A 27,957-nucleotide genomic window follows, 5' to 3' on the forward strand; every position below is an offset into this window, starting at 1 on the left:
TCCAGAAGCTGTTGCAACCACATTGCTGCCTTGTCTGCGTCTGTAGTCACAGTGGAACTCCACTTTTGTTGTTCCTCCCCGAGCTCCACTCTCACATGCCAAGTCTCAGAAAGACCCGTCCAGACTCCAAGAGTCTCTCTTTTTTGGGGGGACAGCGTTGTTAGCTGACAGCATTAGACTATCTATTGCATATCATTCAACACACTTCCTCATTTGTGTCCTTGCTGTTTGTCAGGTTAGTCTCTGAAGGAGCTGCTGCCGAAATGTAGTAACGTTGGGAAGCTACACGAGATTACCATTTCCATACAAATGGAAGTCTCAGGCCCCAACAGTACATACACCTAAACACATCTCCATCCTAACTCATGAGGATTTGAAATTGACTGCGTATTTGCTGGGGTAAGTCACTCAACTGATATACACAGGAATCTGGCAGCAGTTTAAAAATGAGTGGTACGGGAGGAAGGGTGTGGAAGTTTCAGCCGCGTCTGTGCCTCATCTGACTGAACCCAGACATTAGCCTCTGACCCATCTGCTGTGAGCACGCCAGCCGGCCACGCAAGCCTGGCCCGGGAGATGTTCCTGAGCCAGCAGCGGGCAGGCCTGCGGCCCAGCCTGACGAGGCGGGCACGACCGCTCGCCGGCCCCCTGACTCCCCAGGGCTCTGCGAGGCCTGTGCCACACCACGCGTGTGCCGCCGGGCAGGTCCCGACCGTGACCGCGCCGACCCACAGTGGTGCCGGGGGCGGCACCGGGCGGGGGCCGGCGGGGGCGCTGCGCTGCGGGCGGGGAGCTGCTCCGCCCGGCCTGCGCCAGCTCTGCCAGGGAGCCTGGCAAGGCCGAGCGGCGCGTCCCTCTCCCGACCAGGCGGCGCCTCGCGCGGCTCGGGCCGGGACCGGGGCCGGGGCGGGGCGCGGGGCGGGGCGATGAGGGGCGGGGAGGGTTGGCCCTGCCCGCGGGAGGCCGAGTAACGCCCGCGAACGGCGCGCGCGGCCCCGATGTGCCACTGCGCGCGGCCATCCGACCCCGCCCTCCACGGGTCTCCCTTCCGGGGCGGTCTCCAGCTTCCGCCAATGGGAGCGCGGCGACAGCCGCCACGTGACGCCCTCCTGCCTCCTGCCCGGGGCAGGCGGGTGGGGTTGGTGGGAAGCGTCGCGAGAGCGGAGGCGCGCGCCGGGGGCGGGGCAGCCGGGGGCGGGGCGGGGCGGCCGAGGGTCGCTGCGCCGCGGCGGTGGCGGGGCCGGGCGCCTGCTCCGTTGCCTGCGGCGGCGAAATGGCTGCGCGTGCCGGGTACTGAAGAGTCAGCCAGGTACGGGGCGCCCTCGCCCGCCACCCCCACCCCGCTGGGCTGCTGGGGGCCGAGGGGCCCGCCGCTGCCGTCCCCGCGCGGGGCGGGGGGCGGCCTGCCGGGCGGGGCTCGCTCCCACAGGTGTCCCGCTCCCGGGGGGCGGAGGAGGGGCAGGGCATCCTCCGCCGCCCTTCCCCGCGGGGAGGAAACGCCGCTGGCGCTGCCCCCGCGGGCTCTGCGTGGCCGGGGACAGCACCCCTCCGCACGGGCGCGGCGGGTCCCCGCGGCGGCGCGCACACGCACCTGAGGGGAGGGCGCCGGCGGGGCCGCGCCGCGCGGGACGCCCTTCGCCGCGGCGCGGAGCGGGAACGGCGGGCGGGCAGCGCCGCGCTGGGGCCCCGCGGCGTGGGGCGGTCGCGCCGTGTCTGCCCCCGCCCTGCCCGGAGCGCCCCTCGGTGGGCGCGGCGGCCTGCGCCGGCGGGGCGGCCTCGCGGGGAGCCGGGGGCCGCCCGGCCGGGGTTGCGTGCGGACTCGGCCGGACTGAGCCGCGCTGTGGTGCTGCGGTTGGTGCGGGGGCTGGGTGTGCTGGCGTTGCCTCCTGCGGCGGTTGCCTTGTGCTTGATGCGCACGGGTTAAAGAAGTTCAGCCCGGTCTCAACATCGCGCTTTTAAAGTGTTTCCTCCCCCTCCCTCCCCACGTCCTCCTCCCCCCCTCCCCACGTCCTCCTCCCCATTCCTGTCCTCACTGAACGGAGGAGGAACGACGGGTGTTGCTCGTCTGCTTTCTTGGCTTTTCTGAGGGGATGTCTGTTACGACTGAAGTACCTTTCTCTGTTTTTCCCCCGATGTCCACCGGGGGGAAAAAAGCAACCAAAAGGCTATGAACTGTAGATCCGGTGTTATAGGCTTCTGACTGGTGCCCTGATAGATTGCCAGAGTGAGACTGGGAGGAAAAAACCAACTTTTATTGTATCCGCGAAAGATCAGTGGTACTAAAATGAGAAGTGACACAGTGCACCCAGTTTAACCATGTTACACTTGGTAAGTCTTACGTTGCTTTGTATTTGCAAGATTTTTTCAGAATTGTAGTTAGCCTTAATGATAGATACTGCCAATATTTACTTAATTCTTGAGAAAATAAGTGTTTTTAAATAACGTTGGTCCCATTCATCCAGGAGTATTTCTTGGGGTGCAGGCAAGGTGACTCTTTGAGGTATGGTAATTGAACAATGCCATCTTGGTTGATGCCTTGTAATTTCATATCCTTCAGGGATTCTTTAACATCTGTTGGCAGCTGAAAAAGTATAGGGGAGAAAGTCTTGCTCGGTGTGGAAAAATAATAAAATACATGAGACTATTTCCTTTTCCTGTTCATCTTTTGATATGATACAATCTTAAAAAACCCCAACCAACCAAAACAAAACCAAAAAGTACCTCCTAAACAAGGTGTTCCCTGGTGAAGTTTTCTCTAAGAGGAAGTTCTCTTAAGAAAAAGCTACTGCTTAGAAAATAGTACACCACCACCCCTACACCCCACCCCCCACCCCCCGTAATTGGTTTATGTACAAGATACACGACAGAATAAAGTACAGAAACTTAAAGTTAATTGAGCAAACCACAAAGTCTGACTAATGGATATTTCTAGTGCATCAAGTAATATTTTTTCCCAGGATGTATTTGAGAATCCAGACCCAGGACTAGGGGGAAGGGTGGGCGTGATTTTTGGTGATGATCTAGGCAGAGAAAATGAAGGATTCTTTTGAAATTATTGAAGCTTGTTCTATGTGACAGAAGTGCGATGTAAAACAATTAGAACCAAACAAGAAAAAGCAGATCCAACCTTTCATAACTGTCATTAATGCTGACCAACAATGATGTATTCCCTGCCCACCCCTAAGCACCCGCTAGTGTGGATGTGGTCAAGACAGCTTGTCATTTTATAAATGGACTTCTTCAGGACTGCCAACCCAATTAGTGAAAGTGATAAATCATTAGAAATGAGAAATTGAGAAGGATCCATTGGACTGTTCTGCCTGCTTGTCAGGCTTGTTTAATTTGATTTTCGATAGCAATTGTTTTGCTAAGGTTATAAAAGTACATATTGTTGTTTTTAAGGTATTTTTAAATTTTGTATTTGGAGTGAGTCTTTCTAAGCCCAGTATTTGATATAAACCTGGCTTTTGCAAATTGTAGCAAAATACTTTTTGCCACTTCAGGTCATTGTGTTGAAGGAAAATAATACTTTTTCTTTAAAAGATCTTCTTTATTGACAGTACTACAAAGATACTTTTTGCAGACATAATCATAGATCTACTGTTATCATCCAGAATCTTTTATTGGAAATCTAATAAGAACATATTACATGTTGTTCAAATTTATTGCCTGTACAGTTCAAATTCCACATGTCCTTGTATACCTTTAACGTAGGTGTGCACATGTACATGTATGCCCTTATAGCAATTTAAGAGGTTTACTCAGCACTTTTGTACTTTACAGAAAAAAAGATATTCTTCCTTTCTGTCAGCTAATGACTGTCAATACACACTGACTTTTAATAAATTCTAGGCATAGGATAAATTTATACAAAGAGATTAAATCCATGGCAGAATTCCTGTTGGATTTCCTTAAGCTGATTATTTAATTTTGTTCCTTACATATATTCAAACAAGATTGGAAAAGCTAACTAAATGCTTATTACATGGTCTGATGAGGAAGGTGTTCCTCAACAAATCGCTGGAAAGGTGGATTTATAGAATCACAGGATGGTTTGGGTTGGAAGTGACCTTTAAAGGTCATTTAGTCCAACCCCCCCTGCAATGAGTAACTAGATCAGGGTGCTCAGAGCCCCATCCAACCTGACCTTGAATGTTTCCAGGGATGGGGCATCCACCACCTCTCTGGGCAACCTGTGCCAGTGTTTCACCACCCCACATCATAAAAAAATTCTTCCTTATATCTAGTCTGAATCTGTCCTCTTTTAGTTTAAAACCATTACCCCTTGTCATATTACAACAGGCCCTGCTAAGGTATTTCCCCATCTTATAAGCCTCCTTAAAGTACTGAAAGGCCACAATAAGGTGTTGCCAGAGCTTTCTCGTCTCCAGACTGAACAACACCAACTCTCTCAGCCTTTCTTCATAGAAGAGGTGTTCCAGCCCTCTGATGATTTTTGTGGTCCTCCTCTGGACCCACTCCAACAGGTCCATGTTCGTCCTGTGGTGAGGGCCCCAGAGCTGGATGCAGTACTCCAGGTGGGGTCTCACCAGAGTGGAGTAGAGGGGCAGAATCACCTCCCTCGACCTGCTGGCTGCACTTCTTTTGGTGCATTGCATCCCTTGCCAATTTCAGCTCCAGCTGCGCCTTGGCCTTTGTGACCTCATCCCTACAGAACTGGGCAGCATCCCTGTAGTCTTCCCAGGATACCTGTCCCTGCTTCCACTGCCTGTGCATTTCCTTCTTGCCCTTTAGTTTGATGAGCAGGTCTCAACTTAGCAATGCCAGCCTCTTGTCTTCCTTTCCTGATTTCTTACACCCGGGGATCGAGAGCTCTTGCACTCCATGGAAGGCGTCCTTAAAGATCTGCCGGCTCTCTTCTGCTCCCTTGTCCCTGAGGGCAGTTTCCCAGGGACATCTGTTGACTAACTCCATGCAAAGCTGGAATTTTGCTTTCCTGAATTTCTGTGTTCTGCCTTTACTCTTCACCTGACCCATACTCCTCAGGACTGTGAACTCCACCAGTACATGATCACTACAGCCCAGGCTGCCTCCAACCTTGACATCACTGATCAGCTCACTTGTGTGCATGACTGACAGGTCCAATATCACATTCCCTCTGGTAGGGCTGTCTGTTACCTGGCTTAAGATGTTATCCTCAATGCATTCCAGGAGTCTCGGATTGCCTACAGCTCGCCACCCGACTTTTCCAGCAGATGCCAGGGCGATTGAAGTTCCCCAGCAGGACAAGAGCCTGCAAGCACAATGCGTCCTGTAGCTGGAGTAAGAAGGCTTCATCAGTAGGCTCCCCTTGATCAAGTTGCCTGTAGTAGGCACCAACCATAACGCTCTCTTTGTTGCCTCGGTCCTTAATTCTTAGCCATAAGCTTTTAACCTGCTTGTGGCTATTCTTCAGAGACAACTCTTCACACACTATCTGGTTCTTGATGTAGAGGGCAGTGCCTCCACACCTCCTTTCTTGCCTGTCCTTTCTGAACAGCCTGTAGCCACTGACAACCACACTCCAGTCATGGGATTCGTCCGACTATGTTTCAGAAACGGCACCTAGGTCGTAGCTTTCTAGCAGCACAATGACCTTCAACTCCTGTTTCTTGCCCATGCTGCGTGTGTTTAAGGTGATCCAACTCAGTAGAAGGGTAGGGATGGTTAAACTTTGTGTGGGTATTCATCTGTTATTTGCATGATCAGTTTTTTTTCTTCTGTTTGAGTGTCTTCTGGTAAGTATTCAGTGAGAGGAAACTCCCGTTCCTCTTACATCTGATACTTCTTTCATTATTCCCCCCTTTTTGAGTTTTCAGTAGGAGGAAATTAAGTTTATACAGTAGGCAGAAGTAAAAATAATTTTAAAGAGTAGGTTTTAATTACACAAGAAATGAGATATTTCCAGGCTGTTTTGTTTGTCAGTGCTTTCACTTCCTTTCCAGTTAGTTTTAATGTTTAGGTACTTCTCAGTTGGTTGGACCATTGCTCTTTTGAAAATGGATAGTATTTTTGTATATTAAAAAGACACTTTCAGGTTTTGTTGCATTGTTGGACAAGTGGGACCCTTCAGATTTCTTTGAAATGGATGATGGAGAGCTGAGGTGCTACAGGTCATGGGGAGAACCTGTATAATTCAAGTACTGAACGACACTATGCAGACAGGACAAAATGGTTATGGTGTTATGCTGATAAATCAGCACAGTTTCTGTCCAGCATCTTTCTTTCAGTCTTTGTACTGTGATTTACAAGTCTGTTGGTTTCATGAGGTAGGTGACAGTGCAGGTGGCTCGGTGTTGATGCTCATGTCTCCAGAGTTTACTAGCTGGTGCCATAAGAAAGTACTTAACCTACTGCCTGAAGGCAGCGCAACTGTAGATAGTATAAGTAAATAGTACTGTATCACTGATATCTACTACTGTAGATAGTAGTGAGTAAATAGTGCAGAATCCAACATGGTTGTAGTCACCTCCATGATTTTGCTATGCTGGGCTTTATTAAAATTCTTGCAAGGAATGATCAGTCCAAAAACATAGAGCTCAAGTAATTGACTTGACCCTATGTGAGAAACCAGCTTTTCATATAGATGGCTCTTCTTGGAACAAGGATATTCCTAAGGGTATTTCCCCGATATGATTAGATTAACAGACTGGATTAGTCATTTAAGATACAGCAGTGGGGAAAAGCGAGGTGCATTTCTTTTTCTTGTATACATGGCTTTTTTTAAAAAACACGTTGTGTTTAAACATGTTGTGTTTTTTAATCTTCCACCCACACAAGTTTACTACGATTTGAGTTTTTTAGTTGTATTTATTGTATTTATAAATTATTTATGTAATCTAACATGGACCTAGCTGCTTCATGCCATTGTCAGAATTTTCCAAACTTCAGATATCCAGTTAAGAGAGATGCTGTGCCCCAGAGATTAAAATATTGGAGTTTATTTACATCAGTGTAACTTTTTTTCCCTCAGACTCTAGCAAGTTTATCTTTAAGAGGGAAAACTGAAATCAAAGTGGAATGTGAATGGGTGTACCTAATAATCTCTTGCTGTTTTATTAATTGTAGAATTACAGAATCATTTAGGTTGGAAAAGAGGTTTGAGATCATTAAGTCCGGCCGCTAACCCAGGACTGCCAAGTCCATCACTAAACCATGTCACTAAGTACCGCTCTACTTGTAAACACCTTCAGGGATATGTGATACCACCATGTCCCTGGGCAGCCTGTTCCAATGCTTCACCACCCTTATGGGGAAGAAATTTTTCCTAACACCCATTCTAAACCTCCCCTGGTGTAACCTGAGGCTATTTCCTTTTGTCCTGATGCTTGTTATCTGGGAGAAGAGACTGACCCCCATCTGCCTACAGCGTCCTTTCAGGTAGATGGAGAGAGCAGTAAGATCCCCCGAGTCTCCTCAGACTAAACAGCCCCAGTTCTCTCAGCCACTTCCCTCACCAGACTTGTGCTCCAGAGCCTTCACCAGCTCCGTTGCCCGTCTCTGGACACGCTCCAGCACCTCAGTGTCTGTCTTGCAGTGAGGGGCCCAAAACTGAACGCAGGATTCGAGGTGCAGCCTCACCAGTGCTGAGTGCAGGGGGATGATCATTGCCCTGGTCCTGCTGGCCACACTGATTTGGATACAAGCCAGGATGCTGTTGGCCGCCTTCGGCACCTGGGCACACTGCTGGCTCATGTTCAACTGACTGTCAACCAGGATCCCCTGGTCCTTTTCTGCTGGGCAGCTTCCCAGCTACTCTTCCCCGAGTCTGTAGTTGTTGCAAGCCACGTGTGGGATTGCTGTGATCCAGGTGCAGGACCCAGCACTTCTCCTCGTGGAACCTCATGCAACTGGCCTCAGCCCATTCGTCCAGCCTGTCCAGATCCCTCTGCAGAGCCTTCCTGCCCTCCAGCAGATCAACACTCCCACCCAGCTTGGTGTCATCTGCAGACTTGCTGAGGGTGCACTTGATCCCCTCATCCAGGTTGTTGATGAACAAGGACTGGCCCCAGTTCTGAGCCCTGGGGAACACCACTTGTGACTGGTCACCAGCTGGATGTAACTCCATTCACTACTACTCTGGGCTCGGCCAGCTAGCCAGCTTTTTACCCAGCGTAGAGTATACCCGCCCAGGCCACGAGCAGCCAGGTTCTCCAGGGGAATGCTGTGGGAGATGGTGTCAAAGGCTTTACTAAGGTCCAGGTAGACAACATCCACAGCCTTTCCCTCATTCACTAGGTGGGTCATCTTGGAGATCAGTGTCATCAAACAGGACCTGCCTTCCATAACCCCGTGCTGGCTGGGCCTGACCCCCAGTTGTCCTGCACATGCTGTGTGATGGCACTCAAGATGGTCTGCTCCATAGCCTTCCCCGGCACCGAGGTCAAGCTGACAGGCCTGTAGTTCTCTGGAGCGCCTCTTGAGGAGGTTTTACTTTTAAAGGTGTTGGAGGGGGAAGATAATACAATTACTTGGTGCCACTACTCATCTAGATTACGTATACTCAAGAACAAACCTATATAAAGATTTCTTTCCCATATAAAGGTTAAGTATGTGCTTGAGATGAGATCAAGAAAACCCAGCCAGCAGTTGTGCAAAGGAGACCTATACTCTGATGTCTTGGTGTTTATTTTTTATTTTGCAGTCATTTTTACATGCATTTCCTCCTTACCTGGTTTATTTTGGATAGTCTAAGAGTTCTTTTTCCTGGCTAAATGGTGTGACCATGGGAAAAGATGAAGTATTAAAAGTTTCATAGAACTTACAAGCACAGCACATTAATATTAATAAATTTCTTCATTAATACTCTATACTTATTGTCTGTTTGGGGGGATTTAGAGATGAATGAAACAAAATAGATTATTTCTTTTCATTGCTGCTGATTAAACAGGGAAACTTGCTAAACTTGGTTTGATTTTCATTGCTCTTGATTTTGTTTTTTTTTGGTTCTTGTTATTAGGATTACGTTTAAGATCAATAAGGGTAGCTTCTGGCCTGCTTTGGTGAAGTAAGAGTGCTGGTAAATGCATCTTTGGTCGCCTGTGTTTCACCAGCAAAGACAGGACTGCCCAGAGCAGTGCCAGAGAACAAGGTTGTTGATACATGTTAGCCTTAACAGGGATCACTAGTGTTTGTCTGTGGTACTTAACAGTTGACAAATAAATAAGCCAGTTGGCTGAGTGGGTAAGTAGTACATTTTCCTCTTAATTGTTGAATTCTGGTGATTCTGATGCATAGTATGGTACAGGAATCTGCTGATAAACTTCACCAGGGTATCAGTGATAGTGAAACCATATTTAATGTAAAGTTCCCATGACCCCACCAGTGCAGCCTTGAAATCTAGTTAAAGAAAAATGTTGGAACTAACTGGAAGGTGTGTGTTTTAACAATTTTTAAAACAATGCATGAAATTTAAGGCGATACTTTTTTAAGGGCAACAGTCAGAATGGATAGTGTGATGTTCAATATTTCTGTTTTAAAATGCTTTTTAATTGTTTTTAGTGGTTCTTGTTTTCTCTACTTGCATTTTCAAAATGTATACAAACTAAATGGGAAAACAAAATAATGGGTATAAATGTTTTTTGTAGGTATTTTTGGGTTGACTTCTTTCATCGAATACTAAGATTGGTAAAATCATGGATATGTACGCCAGGACTCAGGGCAATCGAATGAAACCAAGGATATCCATGAAAAAGGTAATTATCTGTATTTAAAAAAAGAAAAATATTTCAGAGCTTTTCAGTCTTTATCACGACAGTCTAATAGTGAACCAGGTGGACTGGTAGTTTTGGTTGGGGTTTTTTGCATTTTTTTTCCTTTTAATTTTAGTTGTCTAACATTTCAAGGAGGCAAAGAAACTGCCTTTGCTTTATGCTTTGGCATATTCAGTGTAGTTGACCTGGGAGACAGTAGTTTAAGCAAGGGGTGCATGCTTTTGTCTCCTGTCTTCATCTCTTGTTTTAAGGTGAGATGATGAAATCATGATGCATTTGCTTGCTAAAATTTGCTTTATTTTTTGGAGTGTAACTTTTATTTTGAGCACAGATTTTTCAAGTTTATATGTCATAAAAAATATGTAGTGTTCATTGAAAACTGTTCTGTGAACTCTGTGTTAGGGCTTGCTGTAATATCTGTATCTTTACATCTTGGTTTTTTTACTGTCTTATTCTTGTGTTTACATGAACTTCTAGGCAGTGCTTTGGTGAAAAAGAAAATATGTCTAGCATTTATGAAGGACATTAGTAGGCTCTTTTTCAACAGCTTTTATTTATTTATTCTTCTAAATTTTGTCACTTCAGCTTGGAGAACTGCAATACTCTTCCTCAATTTTTCTTGCAACTGCTGTGAGTACTTACTCAAATGAAAGCTGCAGTTTGTCCTGAAGGAAGAAATTTATATATCCAGTCATATTTCTCAAGGCAGTTGAATACAGATGAATATTTTTCTAGGTCTTCCCTGATTACTAATAAATTCTTTATTTGCAGGTGTGTGCAACACTTAAGAGGAGAAACTGTGCAAGGAAGTATCTTGTTGCATGAAAATAGCTTTATTTTATTCCATAAGCAGCTTTTATTGTTTTCAGGAAACGGTGTTGGTGGTATATATCCTGTAGAAACTGCAATCAATCTGTTGTTCCAGGTCCTGATATGGAATGTTAACTGCCACATATTAAGGATTTTGTAATTATGGGTGATGCTTTCTCATTTTAAGACACATGGTATAAAAACGTATGTTATTGATTTATGAGAAATTTCCAGCTCTAACAGAGTTCTTTAACTACATAGTCATTTTGCATTCTTAACCTAAACATAAACTGGATTTTAGAGGACTTTTTTAGTCTGCCCTTTGTTTTTCCTCTTCAGTTAAAAAAAAACCAAACAAACTGATACCCCCTACCCCCCAGGTTTTTAGACCTTTGTGTTGCAGAAACATCTTTCTAATAATGATAGTGACCAGTGATTCATCACTGATTCTAATGGTTGCCTACCATATTAGCTCTGAGAACCACTCTGTTAATTGCCATTGAGCATTCTGGATTGTGTGGTTCTAGGAACATGAATTTGGCCCTTCTCAGGTGTTCTTCAAAATTCTGCATTTTCATACAGGCAGATGCCAGTGTTTTGATTTGTGGCTGTGTCCTCTTGGTGTTTCCCTGAGGGGTGGCTACTGAGATTATAGTGTGGAACTTCGATTCTTTCTCATAGAGCCAGGCAGTAGGGTGGTCAGAATCACACAGCATTTCATTTTCTGTTGATTCACAGCTTTCAGTCTGATTCACGTCCTTTTCATAACACTTCCTAATACTTAACAAGAATTGTTGCAATAGTAGCTCTTCAAAGTCAGTGCAGCCTAAACTGGTAAAGCCTAAGTTTCCATTTTTACAAAATGACTTCAGAATATCCAGTCCATTTAAATCTTACAGCACATGAAATCAGGAAGAGCTGCTTTATTACTTAAGAGCAGAGTAAACATGTCTCTAGCACTGGACTTGATTTCTCTGCTGATCATGGCATCTTAGAGGTTTGTGGGTTGTTTGGGATGTTAGAGAACAGATGTTTACAATAGTTAATGCAACTGATTAGTATAGAATTTCCTCCAGTGTAGTGTGAAGGATCCATAGATAATGACTTCTTGATTTGCTGGCCCCAAAAGGGACAGTGCAAAACTTTGAATTGCTCACTTGAGCTAGAGGTGTGACGAGGATTTGCATTGTTTGGGTCTGTCTTGCTCTGTGCACATTTGAGGATATTTTTGGTTTTTTCCCCCTGGTATAACTTAGTTTGATATCTGTGCTCGTGATTGAAATATGATTTCTTGAGAGATGTGACTTTTGAATTTCTGTGAGGAAAGACTGCGCAGATTTAGCAAGTAGAGCTTTTTAGATTCCTTTAGGGTTTTTTTGCCCATGGGATGATGTATATTGGAAGTAGTTATACTATTTATAAAAACAAGTTACATGCTTTTGTTGAAGATGACCTTTTGTCCTTACTTAAACTGAACTGATAGTCTTGGAAACTTGTTGGTTTTCAGTTTTCAATGTAGTTGTCTGTCTCCTAGGCTGGGGTTGTGAGGGAGCTTGCTTTCATTGTTGGATTACAGAATTTCTCTGAAAATAAGTCCAGTCCTTTGCTGTCACAAGCCCAATTTTGATAAGAATATGAAAAGCTTAATAAATGTAGTCTCACAATTAATGAGGAGAGATAAACAAAAAAACACCTACTGCTGGTTTTAAGTCTTTACAAACCACACTGCTGTAATAGCTAAGAATCTTGGGAATTCCAGGCTGAAGCTATTCACAGCAAATTTATGCCTGCTTGTTCATGGATGTCATTATTCTTCGGCTGATGTTCACCCTCGTGATGTTTTTACAGTGAGTGATCTGTCCTCTGTTAGCCTTGGTTTTTGGAAACTCTGTAAACTATGGTTTTAGTCTGCTTTTATATGAAAGCCTCTGTATTCCAGCGATTATCCTTCATAGTCCTACTTTCCGGGCTTGTCGTGAGTTAATCTTCTTTTTACATGTGGATGTTACTGTACGTGCAATTACATAGGATGTCCTTCTCAATGACTGATGTCAGTTCTTTCACTAAAGGATGAGTACTAGGGTCACGTTTGCTATTTTCAGTGCTGTGTCATATTGACCTCAAGAAGTCAACTCAGGTCTTCCATTTTACAGCTTGTGAATTCACAATTCTGTTTTAAAGCTTGCTTATAGTTTTAAGGACATAAATTTGTACTTCTTATAGTTGCATTTTAAAATACTCTCATGTTGAACAAGTTCTTCCCGTGTGATTTGCTATTCTTCCTCTTCACTGATGACTTCTGCTTACTTTGAATTATCATCAGGTTTCATCTACATATTTACTTTTTTTTCTCTATTAAATTTATTAATTATGATGATGATACTTGACTTCAGTCTCAAGATAAATTTTGAGGAAGTTGATTACTGGGTTACTGACTACATCTACTCTATACTCAAAAAACCCCCTTTGCTATCTGCATTCAGGCAAATTCTTCTTTTCCAGAAACAGTTTTTTTAGTAAAGACTGTGTTTTTCCGGTTTTGTTAACTTTTTATGTATTTGAGTGTAAATTATCTGTGGAAATCCAAATAGATGAGATCTTTTTTCTGTGTATGTTTCTGGTTTTGTTAACTCTTCATATATTTCAATGTAAATAATCTATGGAAGTCCAAATAGATAGATCTTTTTTCTGTGTATGTATTGTGCCTGTTAATTTCCATATCTTTGCTTTTTCATGTTCTGATTTTTTAATATTCATTAATATGATCTTAAAAACACACACTACCTCCTTCCTCCTCCCTTTTAAATGTGATTATTTATCTCTTCAGTTGTGGAGTGCCACCATCAGTGTGCTGCCAGACCTGCATATAGTCTTGTATGCTGGTTCTTCCAGACCTAGGGGAGATTTTTCTGATGGCTGCATCATTCTTCTTTTCCCACTTCAACTTGGTTCTCCAAAGTCTTGAATTTTCCTTCACTTCAGTACTTCCTAATACCATACTTCTGTTCTAGTTATTCATCCTGCCTTTCAGGATGTTAAACTAGGGGGAAGTACTTGCTTATAAAAATGGTATATATAATAGTTTGTAGCCTTTGAAAACTTAACCAATAGAGAATAATGATGAGCCCTTCTCAAACTGGATCACTGTTGGTCTGCAGAAAATTAGCAGGTTGCGTTCTATGGCTTTTTTTTTTTTAATTATTATTTTGAGTGCTGTGACTGATTAAATTATTGTAGAAGCTGAAAATGAGACATTTCAACATGCTTGCTGGACTTCACAAATGAGTTCTGTATGAGATGAATGGAGCAATTACTGGGGAAGAGTCTTTGAGCAATACTTGTATTGCAGCCACCTGTAAATTTGGAAGATCCAGAGAATCAAAGAGAAAGACACTGTGAGCATACTTTGGAAAGTACAAAGATGTGTTACTAAGGTGTGGAGGTAGATTGCTTCTTAACGTAGAGACAAAGGAGTAGATGAAAGTGGAAAATAGATGAACATTTTATCAATTTATTTCAAATGACCCTGTAACTGCCTAAAACACATTTTAAAATAGCTCAGCTGTTATTTTCTATAAAAATGACTGGTTCGACTGCTTCAGTGTCACTTGGCCTTGGTTGTCAGGGTGGTAGTCTGAGCCTTGCTTGCTAACAATCTGAAATATGTTTTGGTAGTTTGAAGGATTCTGAAGTGAAGTTTCTATTTTGCTTTTGTCTATTCATTCTAGAAATGCTTTCCTAATTTTTTATCAGCATGAGTGCAAACATGGTGACACTGGACATGATATAATAATTTGGCTTCCCATGTAGTAGTACTTGATACCTTTTTTTCTACAGGGAAAAACCAGATCTTTTTCGAGGATAAACTGTAATATGTAAGATCACTTTTTACCATAAATTAAAAAAAAAATAAGTTTTTGCTGTGGGAGTATCAGAAATGCAAAACGTTATCTGACTAGATTTGGCTACCTAGTACTTCTGCTATTGTTTAAGAAGCTATGCAAATTTGAAATAACTTGTCATAAGTTGGACACACTGATTTCTCACTTTGTTTTTAACAGGGCACTCGTGTAGAGATAAATAACCAGATTAACATTTTGTAACCACATCGTGATCTTACTTTTCTTCTTAACGCTACCACTTGCTAGATGAGTTGACAATTTTAAAGTAAAAAAGTTGCTGACTTCCTAAAACAAGTGAGGGGATGTTGTCATTTTTACAAGCTGAATGAAACAGGATTTGTTGTTCTGTTGTCATGTTTTATTTGCCTTCAGATACTAGTGATGATAATTCTTCTGTTCTGCTGCACTTTGTTACACTAGGAGAAAGTCTTAGATTCTTAAGCCTTTTATAGTCATGTGTGGGTACTTGCATGTCACCATAAGTGTAAATATAAGAATCGTTGCAAGAAGTATTTACATGGAATTAAATTACAGTTGTTTCATATCCTTCAAGGAATGGGAAAGGAGAATGTGTGTAGATTTTCTTTGGGTTTTTTTTGTTTTTCTTCCCCTCTGACTTTTGAAACCACCTCCATTACTTTTCTTGGCTAAATTTGTTTTTCATCCTTTTTAAGGACAAGCTGATGAAGAAGTTCCATATACGGGCTTTGATGCAAGGAATAGATGGGGCTTGGATTTCTTCTTGGATTCATCTGTTTCTTTTTTCCAAGTCAGCATGTTCTCACCTTTTTTTTAATACAGAATGGTCCACTTCATTTGGAACAAAAGTATTGCTTGAAGAAAACAACTTAGCTGTTTCACTTTCATGTCCTGAAGTAAATTTAAAATTCAAACATGGTACTTAGAGTAGGGAAACCGATGGGGGGCAGGGGATAGATGAATGGACCCTGTATCCAAAACTGAAAATGCATTTTTTTCTTACATTTTTTTCATTGTTTTTCAGAGTTTTGGTGAAGGTGTACTGCACTCTATGAAGTCACTGCTACACAGCAGAAAAGAGTTATGCAGTGTATCATCAGAGGAGTGTCTAAGTCAGGAAGAACAAGATAATTTTATTGAGGTGTGGCATAACTTGACCATTTATATATATTTTGTGGCTATGATATAAAACCATTTAGCTTGAAGCAGTATGGGACGTTGCATGATATTGAATGTGAACAGTGCTGTTACTGGCTGTAAAATCTCTGCCCGCTGTTGTCATTCTTGAATTCAGTCACTGTAGACTTGAAAAGAGCTGTGACATTTCAAGATGACTTTTCTCTGATTTGTAGAATTTATGAAACTAAAAAACCAAAATGTGTAGATAGATGATTTAGTAAAAACTGTGTAACTGAGTGTTCTGCATTTGTGAGCACTCCTGTGGTTGAGGGTGTGGAGACAGTATCCTAACAAAGTAGCAGAACATTTTGATCCAGGTCTGAGGATAAATTTTAACTGATTGCTCTTGGTTTGTCCTGTGCTCAGCACTAAAAGCTCAAGCCTCAACATCACAGATCTAGACTTCTTTTACATTAATACAGATGGGCCAATAGCTGGACAGGGTGTGGAGAGAAGTAGATCTGGGCAGAATGCAGGACTGTCTAGATAAATCTCAAGCTGTGTGGGCAAATGACTAGAGCAGTTTGAGTTAGAAGACAGCAGCTTCTCCAAAGGGAAAAGAAAAAAGTAAGAAGCAATGTGTACCATATATCGCTTATCAAGTGTCTTAGAAGACTACTAAGTAGTAGTTGACAGGCCTGACAAGGAGCTTAGAGAAGGAAAGGATGACTTGAACTCGCCAGGTGGAGGAACTGAAATAGGGAGAAATAAAGCTAAAAAGACTTGGGAAGTGGTTAAGGAAGACTGACAATTGGATAAGGAGGAAGGGGAGAGGCAGGTTGTGTGACCAGCAGAGATGGGTTAGGATAACACCAGGGGGTTTGGGACTTGCTGCACGGTGTGGTTGCGGCTGTATGAAACCTTTAGGGAGCAGGCAGGAAGCTGAATTTGTTAAAGATGAAGAGCTGTGACAGAGCAGAGGTAAGGAAGAAGACCTAAATGGTGGAGGAGGAGGTAAAACCTTGTCTGTGCCTGTTCAGACAGGCTGTGCTCTAGAATCTACAAAACCCCTCAAATGTTGCCCACCCCCAGGTTTTGTTTTCATCTTGTAGCAAACCTAACAAATAGCTGCCAGCATGTTTTATATGCCTGTAATGATGGTCCCTATGGAGAAAGATAGCTGACTATATTTAGTTACCTTATTAGCGCAAGCAATTAAGAGCCCTGTAGTTGAAATATGGGGGTCGATATCCTGCAACAGAACAGGTATTTTTTTCTTAGGAAATACAGGGAATGACACCTGCAGAGTAACGTTAAAAGAGTGTTATTGGGACTGCAAAGATAATTAGACTTGTAAAACCCAGAATTTAGGTTTTCCTGTATCATTTTATTTCATTTTCTCTGGGATTATGGGTTATGATAACCTTCAAATACAGTGCCTCATGCACTATTTTTAGTTTAAAGAAAAGAGTTGTATTACCGACTGTTGGCCTTCTATCACCCTGGCCAACTCCCCAACAACTTTTGAACTGGTGTACTAACTTCAGATATGTTCGAGGTATTAAAAGGTGATTATCCTGTGAAAACTGGAGTTCAGGCACAGTAAAGAAATCCAAATTAGTGTTGTCATTGAGGCAAAAATACGCAGACTCTGCAGTGGTGTGTTCTCTTTGACAGCAGTCTGGTGGCCCATCAGTGTACATATGGACTGGTTGGCCTTCATTTGTGTGAAGCTGTGACTCCTGCGTACTGCCCTACCTTGCACGAGTTGTCCCATGGGAGAAGGAAAGGGTTGGAATCATTATATTGAAGAAAAGGAAAGGACATGTAGGAAGACAAAAGAGGAAACACCCATACAAAGAAAAAAAAAAAAAAGCAAGCTATCAAAAAAGCCCCAAGAACAACAAACCCTAAAGCCTCCATAATGTTCTTCAGAGAACTAGTTTTTTCCAAGTCCTTTAAATTGTTTGCTATTTTGCCTTTTCTGTGGAGGAATTCAGTTCATATTGTGGGTACTGTACAGATAAAAAGATGTAGTAGTTGAAAGGTATCTTGCAGATGCGCAGATGAGAGATTTAGGAGTTGAAGAAAAGATGTAAGAATTGAGGGGTATGTTGCTCAAACAGGATCATTTCATAGTTAACACAGTGAATACAGTGCTGGAGACCTGTAATTTGTCTGGAGCTACTTGGAATGCTACTGCGAAGCATTGTTTCACTTACGATGTCATAACTGAACTAAGGGTAAGTGGATGTAAACAAGATCTTTTCTGGGGGTGCATAGCTTCCCAGTGTAAGACCCCCTGAAATAAAAAAGTCAGAATTTTTCATACTTCAGTATGGTTTCAGTTTAAAAGAAAACTTGGAATTTTTTGGGTCACACATTGAAATAAGACATTCAGAACTCAAATACAGTTCAAAACAGAATTGTTCTTCAGCCATTTCTTTTTCTAGCTCTGTCCCTTTCAGAGATTCTATATATGCCCAAGCAAGTAGGTGAATCAGTTAATAATAAATGATATAAACATAGTTATATTCTTTGCTGTTTCTAAACTTGAGAACCAACCAGCTACCTTAGAGTAACAGGGTGTAGCTGCTAGAAATTTCATATGAGCTGTGGTTTGAGTACATAAAATTCAGTCTATTGCATATCACTCTGAAATAATTGAATCCAAGCCATATCAGACTTGAGTCCAAGCATCAGTGGAAGTGTTTAATCTTTGTGCTTTATTCCATATCTACAAAATGGGAGCAAAATTTATTTTCTTACAACCTTGCTTTGAAAAGAAATGCCTTGGGATTTTTTTGGAGCATGCAGATACCTGATTGATTTGTCATCAGGGAGATACGAAATGAGGACTGAGGCAATCCGACATTTGAAACAAAGTTTGAGTAGTGACTGTCTCACTTTGGTCTGTTCATGTTGAACAATACAAGGTACCTGCAGACAGAATAGACGGACAATATGGGATAAAATACCTTCCGGTCCACAAACACAAAAACCTGAGGTAAAGCTGACATTTCTGACATATTCCAGGTTCCTGAGCCTGATAAGACAACTTTTTTTTTTTTTTTTTTTTTTTTTTTTGAGGTTGAATGGAGGTTTTAATTCTTTTACTTCAGCGATTTGTCTACTTGGATATTGCATGCAAACATGTGGCTAAGTAATCTGTTGTGTTTTGGCCTTAGGCTAATCAATTTACATGGTAAATTGTATAATGTGTTAGCATTATGCTTTCTTCAGTATATCCAAATGTATCACAGTTTGTTAGCATGGACAGATTTCAGACTGGAACTGATTTATATGTGTCCAGCCTGAAGCAAGGACAGATGAGCACTGATCTTTGCAAAATCATGGTTATTTTAACAGATGTAATGAGGCTTGTATGTGTTGCTCGGTGTATACCAGCCAATGGGCTGCTTTTGTGTAGTGGGTTTTAAATGTTGTATATGCTTTTCAGTCTGATCTGACCTTTCACAAATCAAACAGTGTAGCGTTATTATTCTTATATCTAAGACTTTGTGCTACTGTTTGAGCAAGCTATGCTACCCTCAAGATACGGTTTTCATGGCAGTAGAATGAAGTTTTATGGTAAATCCTGCTGAATTTCAACTCTTAAATATCTGCGGAAGACAAAAAAGTTATTTCTGTATTTCAATATGTTCATGTATTTATTTTACAGATTACATTTATAGGTTTTGCTGAAGAGATGGGTACTGCTCGTTTGCAGGTACAGTATATATCTTACCTATATTGGAAAATAATGTTCTTCAGCACTGGTGATGTCTTCTTAGTAGTACCTAGTTCTTTAGATGGATGAATTTTGGTGTTTGAGAAAAAAAAAATATAGGCCTTTTTTATAGTAGGTAAATGTACAAGTTATCTAAGATCATGGTTAAAGAAGTGCCTTGTCCTTTTTTTTGTAATAGGGGACTAAAACACCATTCCAGTAAAGCACACTAAGAGCATGTAGAGATCCACTGAGAACCATTATTAGCAGAGTTCAGTGTCCTCTTTATAGTTTCATACCTTACAGGATGTGCAGCTGCTTTTCAGTGCTTACAAGATTCTCCTATGTGACTTTCAAGGCTCTTCTGTCCCATGAGAAACAGTGGAATTTCTTTTGGTAGAAGAGTGAGCTGGGGATGAGTGTGGACTGAAATTAAAGCTTGTTTACATGAGCTTTACACCACAGTTCAAACAAATAAGTGGGGGATGGGTCAGGAAATAGGCAAGAAGAGAAAAACTTTACCAAAATAAGCAGCTGTTACTCTTTATGGGGGATATGAGATCAAAACCATTATCATTTACATGTTATTTATTTCACTTTGTACTCTCAATATGTTTGTATATTTAAATCAGGAGTTGGCAGCTGTTTCTGTAGAGCTTCCAGATGTTTTGAAATCGTTCCAGTTATGCAAACTGAAAGAAAACGAGGTTATATTTCTAAAAGATTTAAAGAAAACCTTGGCAAAACCTTATGTCATGAAACATCAGGTAAAAATTTTGTGTCTTCTTGTATGTCTTAATTACAGAAGCTTTATATTTGGCTTCATAAAGAGTGTAGTCATATCACAACTTGCCTTGCTTTTGTTTTTGAGCCATCTTAACCACAGTAGTATTAATGTCGTTATGTTTCTGTGGTTTCTTTAAAATGAATGTTAGAAAATCTCAAACTTGGTGTTTTCAAGTGCTGTGTTATTAACAGAAAATATTTAACAGATATTTAATTATAGTGCTGATCCAATGCTTCTGCTAGGCTTTAGTCCCTTTCACTGCCAATTTGGGAAGAAGATGAAACGTGTCAAGTTACCTATCTCTGCTCAGATACAGTTTTCACCCTCAGCGGACTTTTCTTCCTGGAACAGAGGTGCCAAAAATTAAGAGAATGTCAGGTGTTCATGAAACTCAGTGGGCTCTTTTCTTACCAAAAAATTATTTACAGTTATAAATGATGTTAATTGTATAAGTGCCATTATTTTTATTTTACTAGTATTTCCATTATTATTATGTTAATTTTATTAGTTCCAATTATAAATGTTGTTAAAGCAAACTTCTTAAAGCCATATCGACTAATTATACATGTTAAATGTAGTTATGTTGCATATAAGGGAAAAAATACATTGAAGAAACAAATATCATATAAACTGAGGTACTGTTCAGCATAAACATGCTTTGAAATACTGTCTTCCTTTACAGATTTTTAACGTGCATTTTCTTGTCTTTAAAATACTTGTAAATTGTTTACTGTTCATAAAAATGCATTGAAGGAATCTCTTGCCATTCCTGACAGTTGAAATAATTCTAAGATTGTTATGTTTGTTTTCTTGTTGCTCTCTTTTTCAAGAATCAGCTTCCTGAAGTGTTTTGTGTGATGAGACTGTCTCCTTCGTTCCCAAGGATCAAGGTTGATTATATATTTACCTTGCTGAGCAAGTATACCACAGGCGTAAGATATGTAGTGGAAGTAAACTCATTGCAAAAACATCAAACAGAGGCATCCCATGGAGAAGATGATGACACTAATCAGTCAGTTTCTTCAATTGAGGATGATTTTGTCACTGCTTTTGAACACTTAGATGAAGATGAGCCTTCAAAGATACAAAGTGCTGGTAAGTTCTTGCATGCTGTTGACTTGTAGAAATTGTTATTTGAAATTTAGGCTGTCAGAATCTTATGAGAAAGTAAATGTAAATAAGCAGGAGTTTTTTTACGTTAGTCATGGTTTGTAAAGGGGTATTATGCAATTGAAAATTTAAGTTTTTTGTTGTTCTTTTCACAAGTTTATCTAAACCAAAGATTCTAATCACAGTGTCAGATGCAGATCAAATGGAGTCTTATTCTACTTCATGTGCTAAAAAATACGTGAATTTGTCAGTGATTAGATTAGTATAATAGGATTTGTAAAAAATGAAAGATGCTTTAATCATGAAAGATCAGCTAGCATTTTGCAACAATAACAAGCCCAGCTGTTGCCGTCAAAATCTGTCCTGTTTTATGTAGTTATGTGGAAAGTCTTGGTTTGGAAGCAATCTTTTTTTATTATTTTTTTTTCCTTCTTTTTTAATTTCTTTTCAGGTACATCCAGCTTTACTTCTCGAAACCATCGAGATACTGCTTCACAGACCATCCCTTCTCAATGTTTAGAAGCTGTTGACTCAAAGTTCCTTGTGGGTTCTGCACATCGAAAGTCATCTACCAGATCTTCTACTTTGATTGATATTTTGGGACTTAAGGAACTGTCCTCAGTAAAAAATTCAGTTACAACTTCAATTTCTGATCCTTGGATACAAAGGAGTTTCTATAAGCCATATAATCCTTGTGATCAAGGTGTTAATTTTTTGTGTAAAACATTGTTTTCTTCCTCTCCAGCTGAATCCTCTGAGTCAGATTGCTCCAGCCCAAGCCCCATAATCTTCTTAGATGAAGAAGGCTATCAAAAAAGCTTAAAGGCAAAACTTCAGCTGCCAAAAATTCCAGTAGTGAAAGATGGTATAGAGGATTCAGACTCAGAAGTAAGTGAATTTTTTGATAGTTTTGATCAGTTTGATGAGCTGGAACAAGCCTTGGAAAACTCTTGTAAAGTTATTAGGGATCCCATCCTAGGGAATCCCTCCCAGAAAAGGAGGACTGGCCATGAACAATTATCTTCTGCAAGCATTACAATGAATCCTCAGAAATTCAAGTTTGATCGTCCCACTCTCCCAGCCAATGTAAAGAAACCAACTCCTCTTAAACCAGAATCACCATATAGCAGCGTCTTTGATGTCCCGGATTCCCCTCGCCCAGTTAAAACACCAGGGGAAGAGAATGGAGGCTTGTTCAGCCCTATTAGATCATCAGCTTTCAGTCCACTAGGGAGCTGTGGTTCTTCTGAATGTTTATGTCGAATTAACCTTGGTGGAGATGGGACGGGTCAAAATCACCATGATGCAGTTTATAACAGTTATTCAGCATATGCTGATAGTGTTTCATTTGAAATACTAGGTTCTGTTTTTCATTCCAAGTCCTCATCAGAACAAGTATGTGCAGAAAATGATTCAAAACACAAAGGGATTGCTTTGAAAGAGAAAAAAGGTCAAGCTGGAGATCTCAAGATGAAAACTAGTAAGGAGCCAGATAAACAAGCAAAATCTAAACATAAGTCATTGATGATTAGAGACAGCATTCAAAAATTTGCAACTGAATTAGTTGAAAAAAGTTTTGGCAGTGCATTTAAAGACCTGCAAAAAGGTGTTTCTTCATGCACCAATGCACTTTGCCATTTGGCTGCTAGGTTGACTTCTTCGGTCTTTCAGATGGCTTTTTATGAGATTGGAAGACGTAGAGCAGTCTCCCTGAAGGAGCGTGCCATTAATGGGATAGCAAGCTTTTTGGTGAGCGAAGCTATAACTGGTGCTTTGAAGGAACTGCGGCATGTAAAGAAACAAATATTTACCAACACTGTTGCAGGGTTTGCAGCAGACCTTGCTGAAGAGCTTGTGTTTGAAGGAATCATGGAAGTATGCCAGTTTTCATATCCATCGACACCTACAGCTGCACAGCCTTCATCATTTGATTACGAAGACAAAGTGGTAAGATCCTATGCCAGAGATTTGTCTGAATCTGTCATTCAGGAGGCTTTTATTGAACTGTCTCAGGTTGATGTGACCTTCACAACACAAGCAGCCATTAGTGTTTCCATGGACAACATTAAATATGTGAGTGCAGAAAGTATGTTGGAGTCAACACGGACTTCCACAGTTTTTCCTAATCTTAATGACAGGGCAACACTGAAGCCAATCCAAGATTCTGAGAAGGAATATACAGTACAGCAAGCTCTGTTTTGCACCTCTGGTGTTGTAAGTTCAATACCTGTGCCCTTAGCTGGAAGAGCTCTTTGTCAACCTCAGGTTTCCTCTGTTGCTCATAAAGCAAAAATATCCCCTGCTCTGAATTCTGATGACAATATGAAAGTGTACAAAGACCCCGCTCATCCACTTTCCACAAGCAGAAAGAGAGAGGAGGAAGTCACTTCTTTCAGAAATATATACCTAACTTCAGATCACAGTCAAAGCACCGAAAGTACTCCATCATGCTTACATAACCAAAATGATACAAAACGTCCAAATAACAGATCTGGAATGAACAATAATTCAGAATTAACAAGTGGGTCAAAAGGCATTAATACTTTCTCTGGAACTATGGTAGATATGATAGTAAATGAAGCTTACGAAGCCATAACCTCATCTAGGGTAACAAAAGCAGTAGAAGAGTATACAGATTTTTTAACGAGAAAAATAATAGATAAAAAACCTTATGTGCAATGTATTGGTGAAGATTTCCCCAAGAATATGTTTGCAGATCACTTGGCAAAGTATGTCATAAAACAGTCTGTGGATGAAAGTAAAACTGTGTTGTGCAGCACTAGTGAGAATTTAGCATGTCATGTGAGCTCACAGACTTACACAGGTATCGGTAGAAAAGAACAATGTGTGATAAAGAAGCAAGAGGCTGAGAAACAAAGTAATGTTTCTATAATTGCAGAACAACAACAGATGCCTTTGAATAATCCATGTAAATTTCTTCTTACTCCAACTCATTCTGTTCAGTGTTTTTCAGAATCTAAAGATTGTTGGCAGGATCAAAAAGGACACAGGTTTTCTTCAAAATCGCCACCACCTTGTTCCGCTGTGACTTTTGCTAGGCACTTTCTAGAGGACTTCACTGACACAGGAAGCTGCTCAGTAACGTGCTTAAACAGGCCCTCTAAAAAACACGATACCCACAAACCATCGCCAGGACCTTTGGCTTACAGGCAGGCTGATTGTTTTCTGCGTGCAAATAGCTTTTCTTCAGTGATGTTTGGCAGTGAAGATGCTTTGCAGATGGAAGATAAATCAAGTCTCCAAGATGGAAATACCCGTGTAATGCCTGATACACCCCCCCCAACCCCTTTAGTACCATGTCAAGGTAGTTCTGAAAGAAACCTAAGAAAACTATCCAAGAAACTCAAGGGAGAACTAGCAAAGGAATTTGCACCTGCGACACCACCTTCTACACCGTACAATCCATCTGTTACTGAATTGTCTGAAACTGAACATGACTCTTTGGAAAATGAAGAATTTATGCTGAAACTCATGCGGTCACTTTCTGAAGAAGTGGAGAGTAGTGAAGATGAAGATCATTCTGAAATGGCTGTTGAGAAAGAGGAGCATTCAGAAAAAACAAATCAGTATGCAGATTGCTTAGCTAGCCATATAATTTCAGTAGCGACTGAAATGGCTGCTTCCCATTTAGATGGTAAAACAAATGAAAGAGAAGCATGTAGACAGGTTCAGTTAGGTATGCAAAACAAAAGATGCAGATATACTGCGCTTACAAATGTCCCAGAACAGACGTGCAATTCTTTATGGAATTATGCAGGTGATATGGCAGGAAAAGTCATCAGTGAGGCCAAGAAAATAGTGAAATCAAGGCATTGTAAACTGTTGAGATTGAAGAGGGTTAACTGTCAGGTGGATTGCCTTTATGTGAGAAAAGGTGATTATCGTTCAAAAGACCGATGTGGTCCAGCGCGAGAGCAGTGGCTGGGGGAGAGAGATTCATCTGCACTTCCTTTACCGCAGGATTCGGGCATGACTGGTTTGACTTCCAAATACCCAAGCTGTGAAAGTGTGACTGATGAATACGCAGATCATATTATTCGAGTTTTGAAAAGAGAAGGTGGTAATGCTGAACTGTTAATGGATCAGTATGCTAGCAGACTTGTTTACAGGTCTATCAAATCAGGCTTACAGCAAGCTGCTAGAAAAAACAAATTGAGATACAACAGAAAGGCATTTCCTGGGCAAAATGCACAGGTGCATGGGAAGCTGGAGCTGATCAAAGCAATGAATAAAGATGCAGTACAGCAAATGAAAAGCAGCGTTCATTGCTGTGAAGACCAAACGTACGGAAGGAGTAACAGCACACAGAGAACAGAATGTACAGAGTTGTTACATTTTTCAGAATCCCTTGCTCACAGTATCACTTGTGATGTCAGGAAGAAGTTGAAAATATCGGGAGCATGTTTGCCAAAGTCTCTAACAGATTCCTGTCTATATAAAAAGACTGAATTTGATGAAGTCACAGGGGATCTCATTAAAACAAGAATTTCTAGGACATCTCTTCCTTTCTCCCCAGATCATAAACTGTATCATAGTACAGGCAGTTTAAATGACAATGGCTACAGTGAAGGCATAATTCAAGCTATAGAACAGTATGCTAGGAAAGTAGCAGATGATACTCTAGAAATGAGTTTAGGGTCAGCTGTTCTCCATGTGGCTGAAAACAGAAAAAATGGGGATAAGCTCTCATATACTGAGAAACTGTCTCCTTTTTCTGGAACTGTCTGTAGATGCTGCAGTATGAAGGAACATCGGTACTGTACAGAAAGTACATCTCATCATCTCCCTGCGCATGAATCCTCCATCCCAGTGAGGCATTTTCTTCATTCTGGATTGGGTGGTGCCTGTCAAAAATCAAGAGTGTTTCAGCTTGATATTCCTAAAATTCATGTTGATGTAGAACAGAAGACAGTGCTTTCTGACAAGGGGGCTACTGCGGCCATAGAGAAGGCAGAAGGAGAGCTGAGTTACACAAGTCTGACGGCTGACAGTGGTATTGGACAAGATGGAGTCAGTTTTGCTGAAAGCCTTACAACTGAAATAATGACATCAGCTATGACTAATATTGGTCAGACAGTTAACGTAAGGTAATATTAATTTTCTCTTATTTGTTGCGTTCTGTACCTGAAAAGGAAGGATTTTTAATACAAATATGTTCTCATAAGGAATTTTTAATTTATTATTTTTTTTTAATTTTAGAAATACACACTTTATATTGTGAATGTTTTCTTTTGATTCTTCTGGTGATATTTAAATGATTCAGAACTAGAAAAAAATTACTTTTTTCCACCTGTGGGAGCTTGAAACTGAGGTTTCTATGTATATCAGCACGCATATGTTCCAGTAGGTGACTGATAAGTAGAACTTATTATTTCAACTTGAAATACTGTTATTTTTACCTACAGTAGAGTATAGTAGAACTTACGGGTTTTGTTGATTTTTGAGCCATGACAGAATCCTGGTTTGTAGCCTGCTAGTATTTCCTGTTCTTTGCTGAAAAATAGAATTTATTTTTGCTGTTGTCAGTAGGACCAACATCTGGTACTGGCCAGACTAGCTATTGCATTATAGTATGAAGGGTTTGGTTATGGCTGTGTTGTGATAGTGTCCTTATTACTGGAAATAAAACCCCCACAACCCTTTAAGAAAAAAAACAACTTACTATAACGCAGTTTAGTTTATGAAATAGTAATACAATAGGCAAGAAACTGACTTTCGAATTCTGGAGTATTTAGCAAAGGCTAATTATACTGTTTACTTTAATGGGCCTATAAATAGGAAATACATGCCACAGTAACTTGGCAGCAAGCAGCAACTGTTTCCTAAAACAGACTGTGTAGTGATCAGAGTGGACTGCATTTTTCTCTTCAGGTCTGAGAGCAATCTTTACCAGGTTTTGTTGGTTTTTTTCCAGTTTATAGTAATATTTATTTTCCTGCTTTTTTTTGGTGTGGGTATTCCTCACACTATCTACAGGTTTCTTTTCCTGGTTTCTAGAGAGACATCATGATGAATAATAAACCTGATTTTTATATATTCAGCGGCTAAAGGCCACAGTAGGACCGAACTAAGTTTTTCAAGGTTTGATATGAAATACATACATACTAGTAGCATAAAAGTGTTCATGAGATGTATATTGTGGCTCTCTGCACGACAGGATTAAGCCATTACTCACTGTGTGACAAAAAAAATAATGTGATGTTGTTTTTCTATACCTACAGTATCAAAGATGACACTTTAAATCACTTAAAGATATTATTTAAAAATTCTAGTTAGAATATGACAAAATGCAGGGTTCAAAGAGATAATGTTTATATCTGTGATAAGGAAGCAATATTATGGTTTTACTATGAAAAAATTTATAAATGTTTTTAACATTGTCATCTAATGTATGGTATATAACACACATGTTTCTTGAGAATCTCCCTTGTATGGTGAATAGAACTGCTGCTAGTGCTGGTATAACTGTAAATAAAAATGAGGAAAAAATCACCTTTGTATTGCCCAGAGGGGTTCCAATTCAAGCTACATATTTGCACAAACCCTTGCTCACTGGAGCAAAGTGTTAGCAGGAATGTGGGTTACGGTTGGCTTTGGAAATAGTGAATGTTACAGTGGCTGCTTTCTGTGGTGGTAGTAGGATGACCATTTTTCTTGAACTTTCTACCACTTCACCTGTATGTAGGTAATGAGAGTTTGCCCCTGATGGTTACTTCATAACTGCATGTTCTGACATTGTAACTTTTTTTATAAGGACTTCATACTTCTTTAAAGTTACCAAACTGG

At 40.9% G+C, this 27,957-nt stretch overlaps 1 protein-coding gene across 7 annotated transcripts in view; it reads left to right on the forward strand.

Annotated features, from left to right (window-relative positions):
* Positions 1 to 264: 264 nt before the first annotated feature.
* AKAP11 (A-kinase anchoring protein 11) overlaps positions 265 to 27,957 on the forward strand; it is a 46,311-nt gene continuing 18,618 nt past the window's right edge. For 4 of the 7 annotated variants that reach the window (XM_055801527.1, XM_055801528.1, XM_055801529.1 and 1 more), the window contains exons 1-7: positions 1,205 to 1,309; positions 9,588 to 9,695; positions 15,429 to 15,545; positions 19,206 to 19,253; positions 19,886 to 20,020; positions 20,871 to 21,135; positions 21,602 to 26,258. In XM_055801527.1, the coding sequence (XP_055657502.1) occupies positions 9,636 to 9,695; positions 15,429 to 15,545; positions 19,206 to 19,253; positions 19,886 to 20,020; positions 20,871 to 21,135; positions 21,602 to 26,258 (5,282 nt within the window). In that variant the 5' untranslated portion in view covers positions 1,205 to 1,309; positions 9,588 to 9,635. Of the gene's footprint in view, positions 400 to 1,204; positions 1,310 to 1,997; positions 2,329 to 9,587; positions 9,696 to 15,428; positions 15,546 to 19,205; positions 19,254 to 19,885; positions 20,021 to 20,870; positions 21,136 to 21,601; positions 26,259 to 27,957 lie in introns of those variants that run through there. The other 3 variants (XM_055801531.1, XM_027777242.2, XM_027777241.2) reach the window with 3 other exon arrangements.

This window comes from Falco peregrinus, chromosome 4, assembly GCF_023634155.1.
Source record: "Falco peregrinus isolate bFalPer1 chromosome 4, bFalPer1.pri, whole genome shotgun sequence".
Classification (NCBI taxonomy): domain Eukaryota; kingdom Metazoa; phylum Chordata; class Aves; order Falconiformes; family Falconidae; genus Falco; species Falco peregrinus.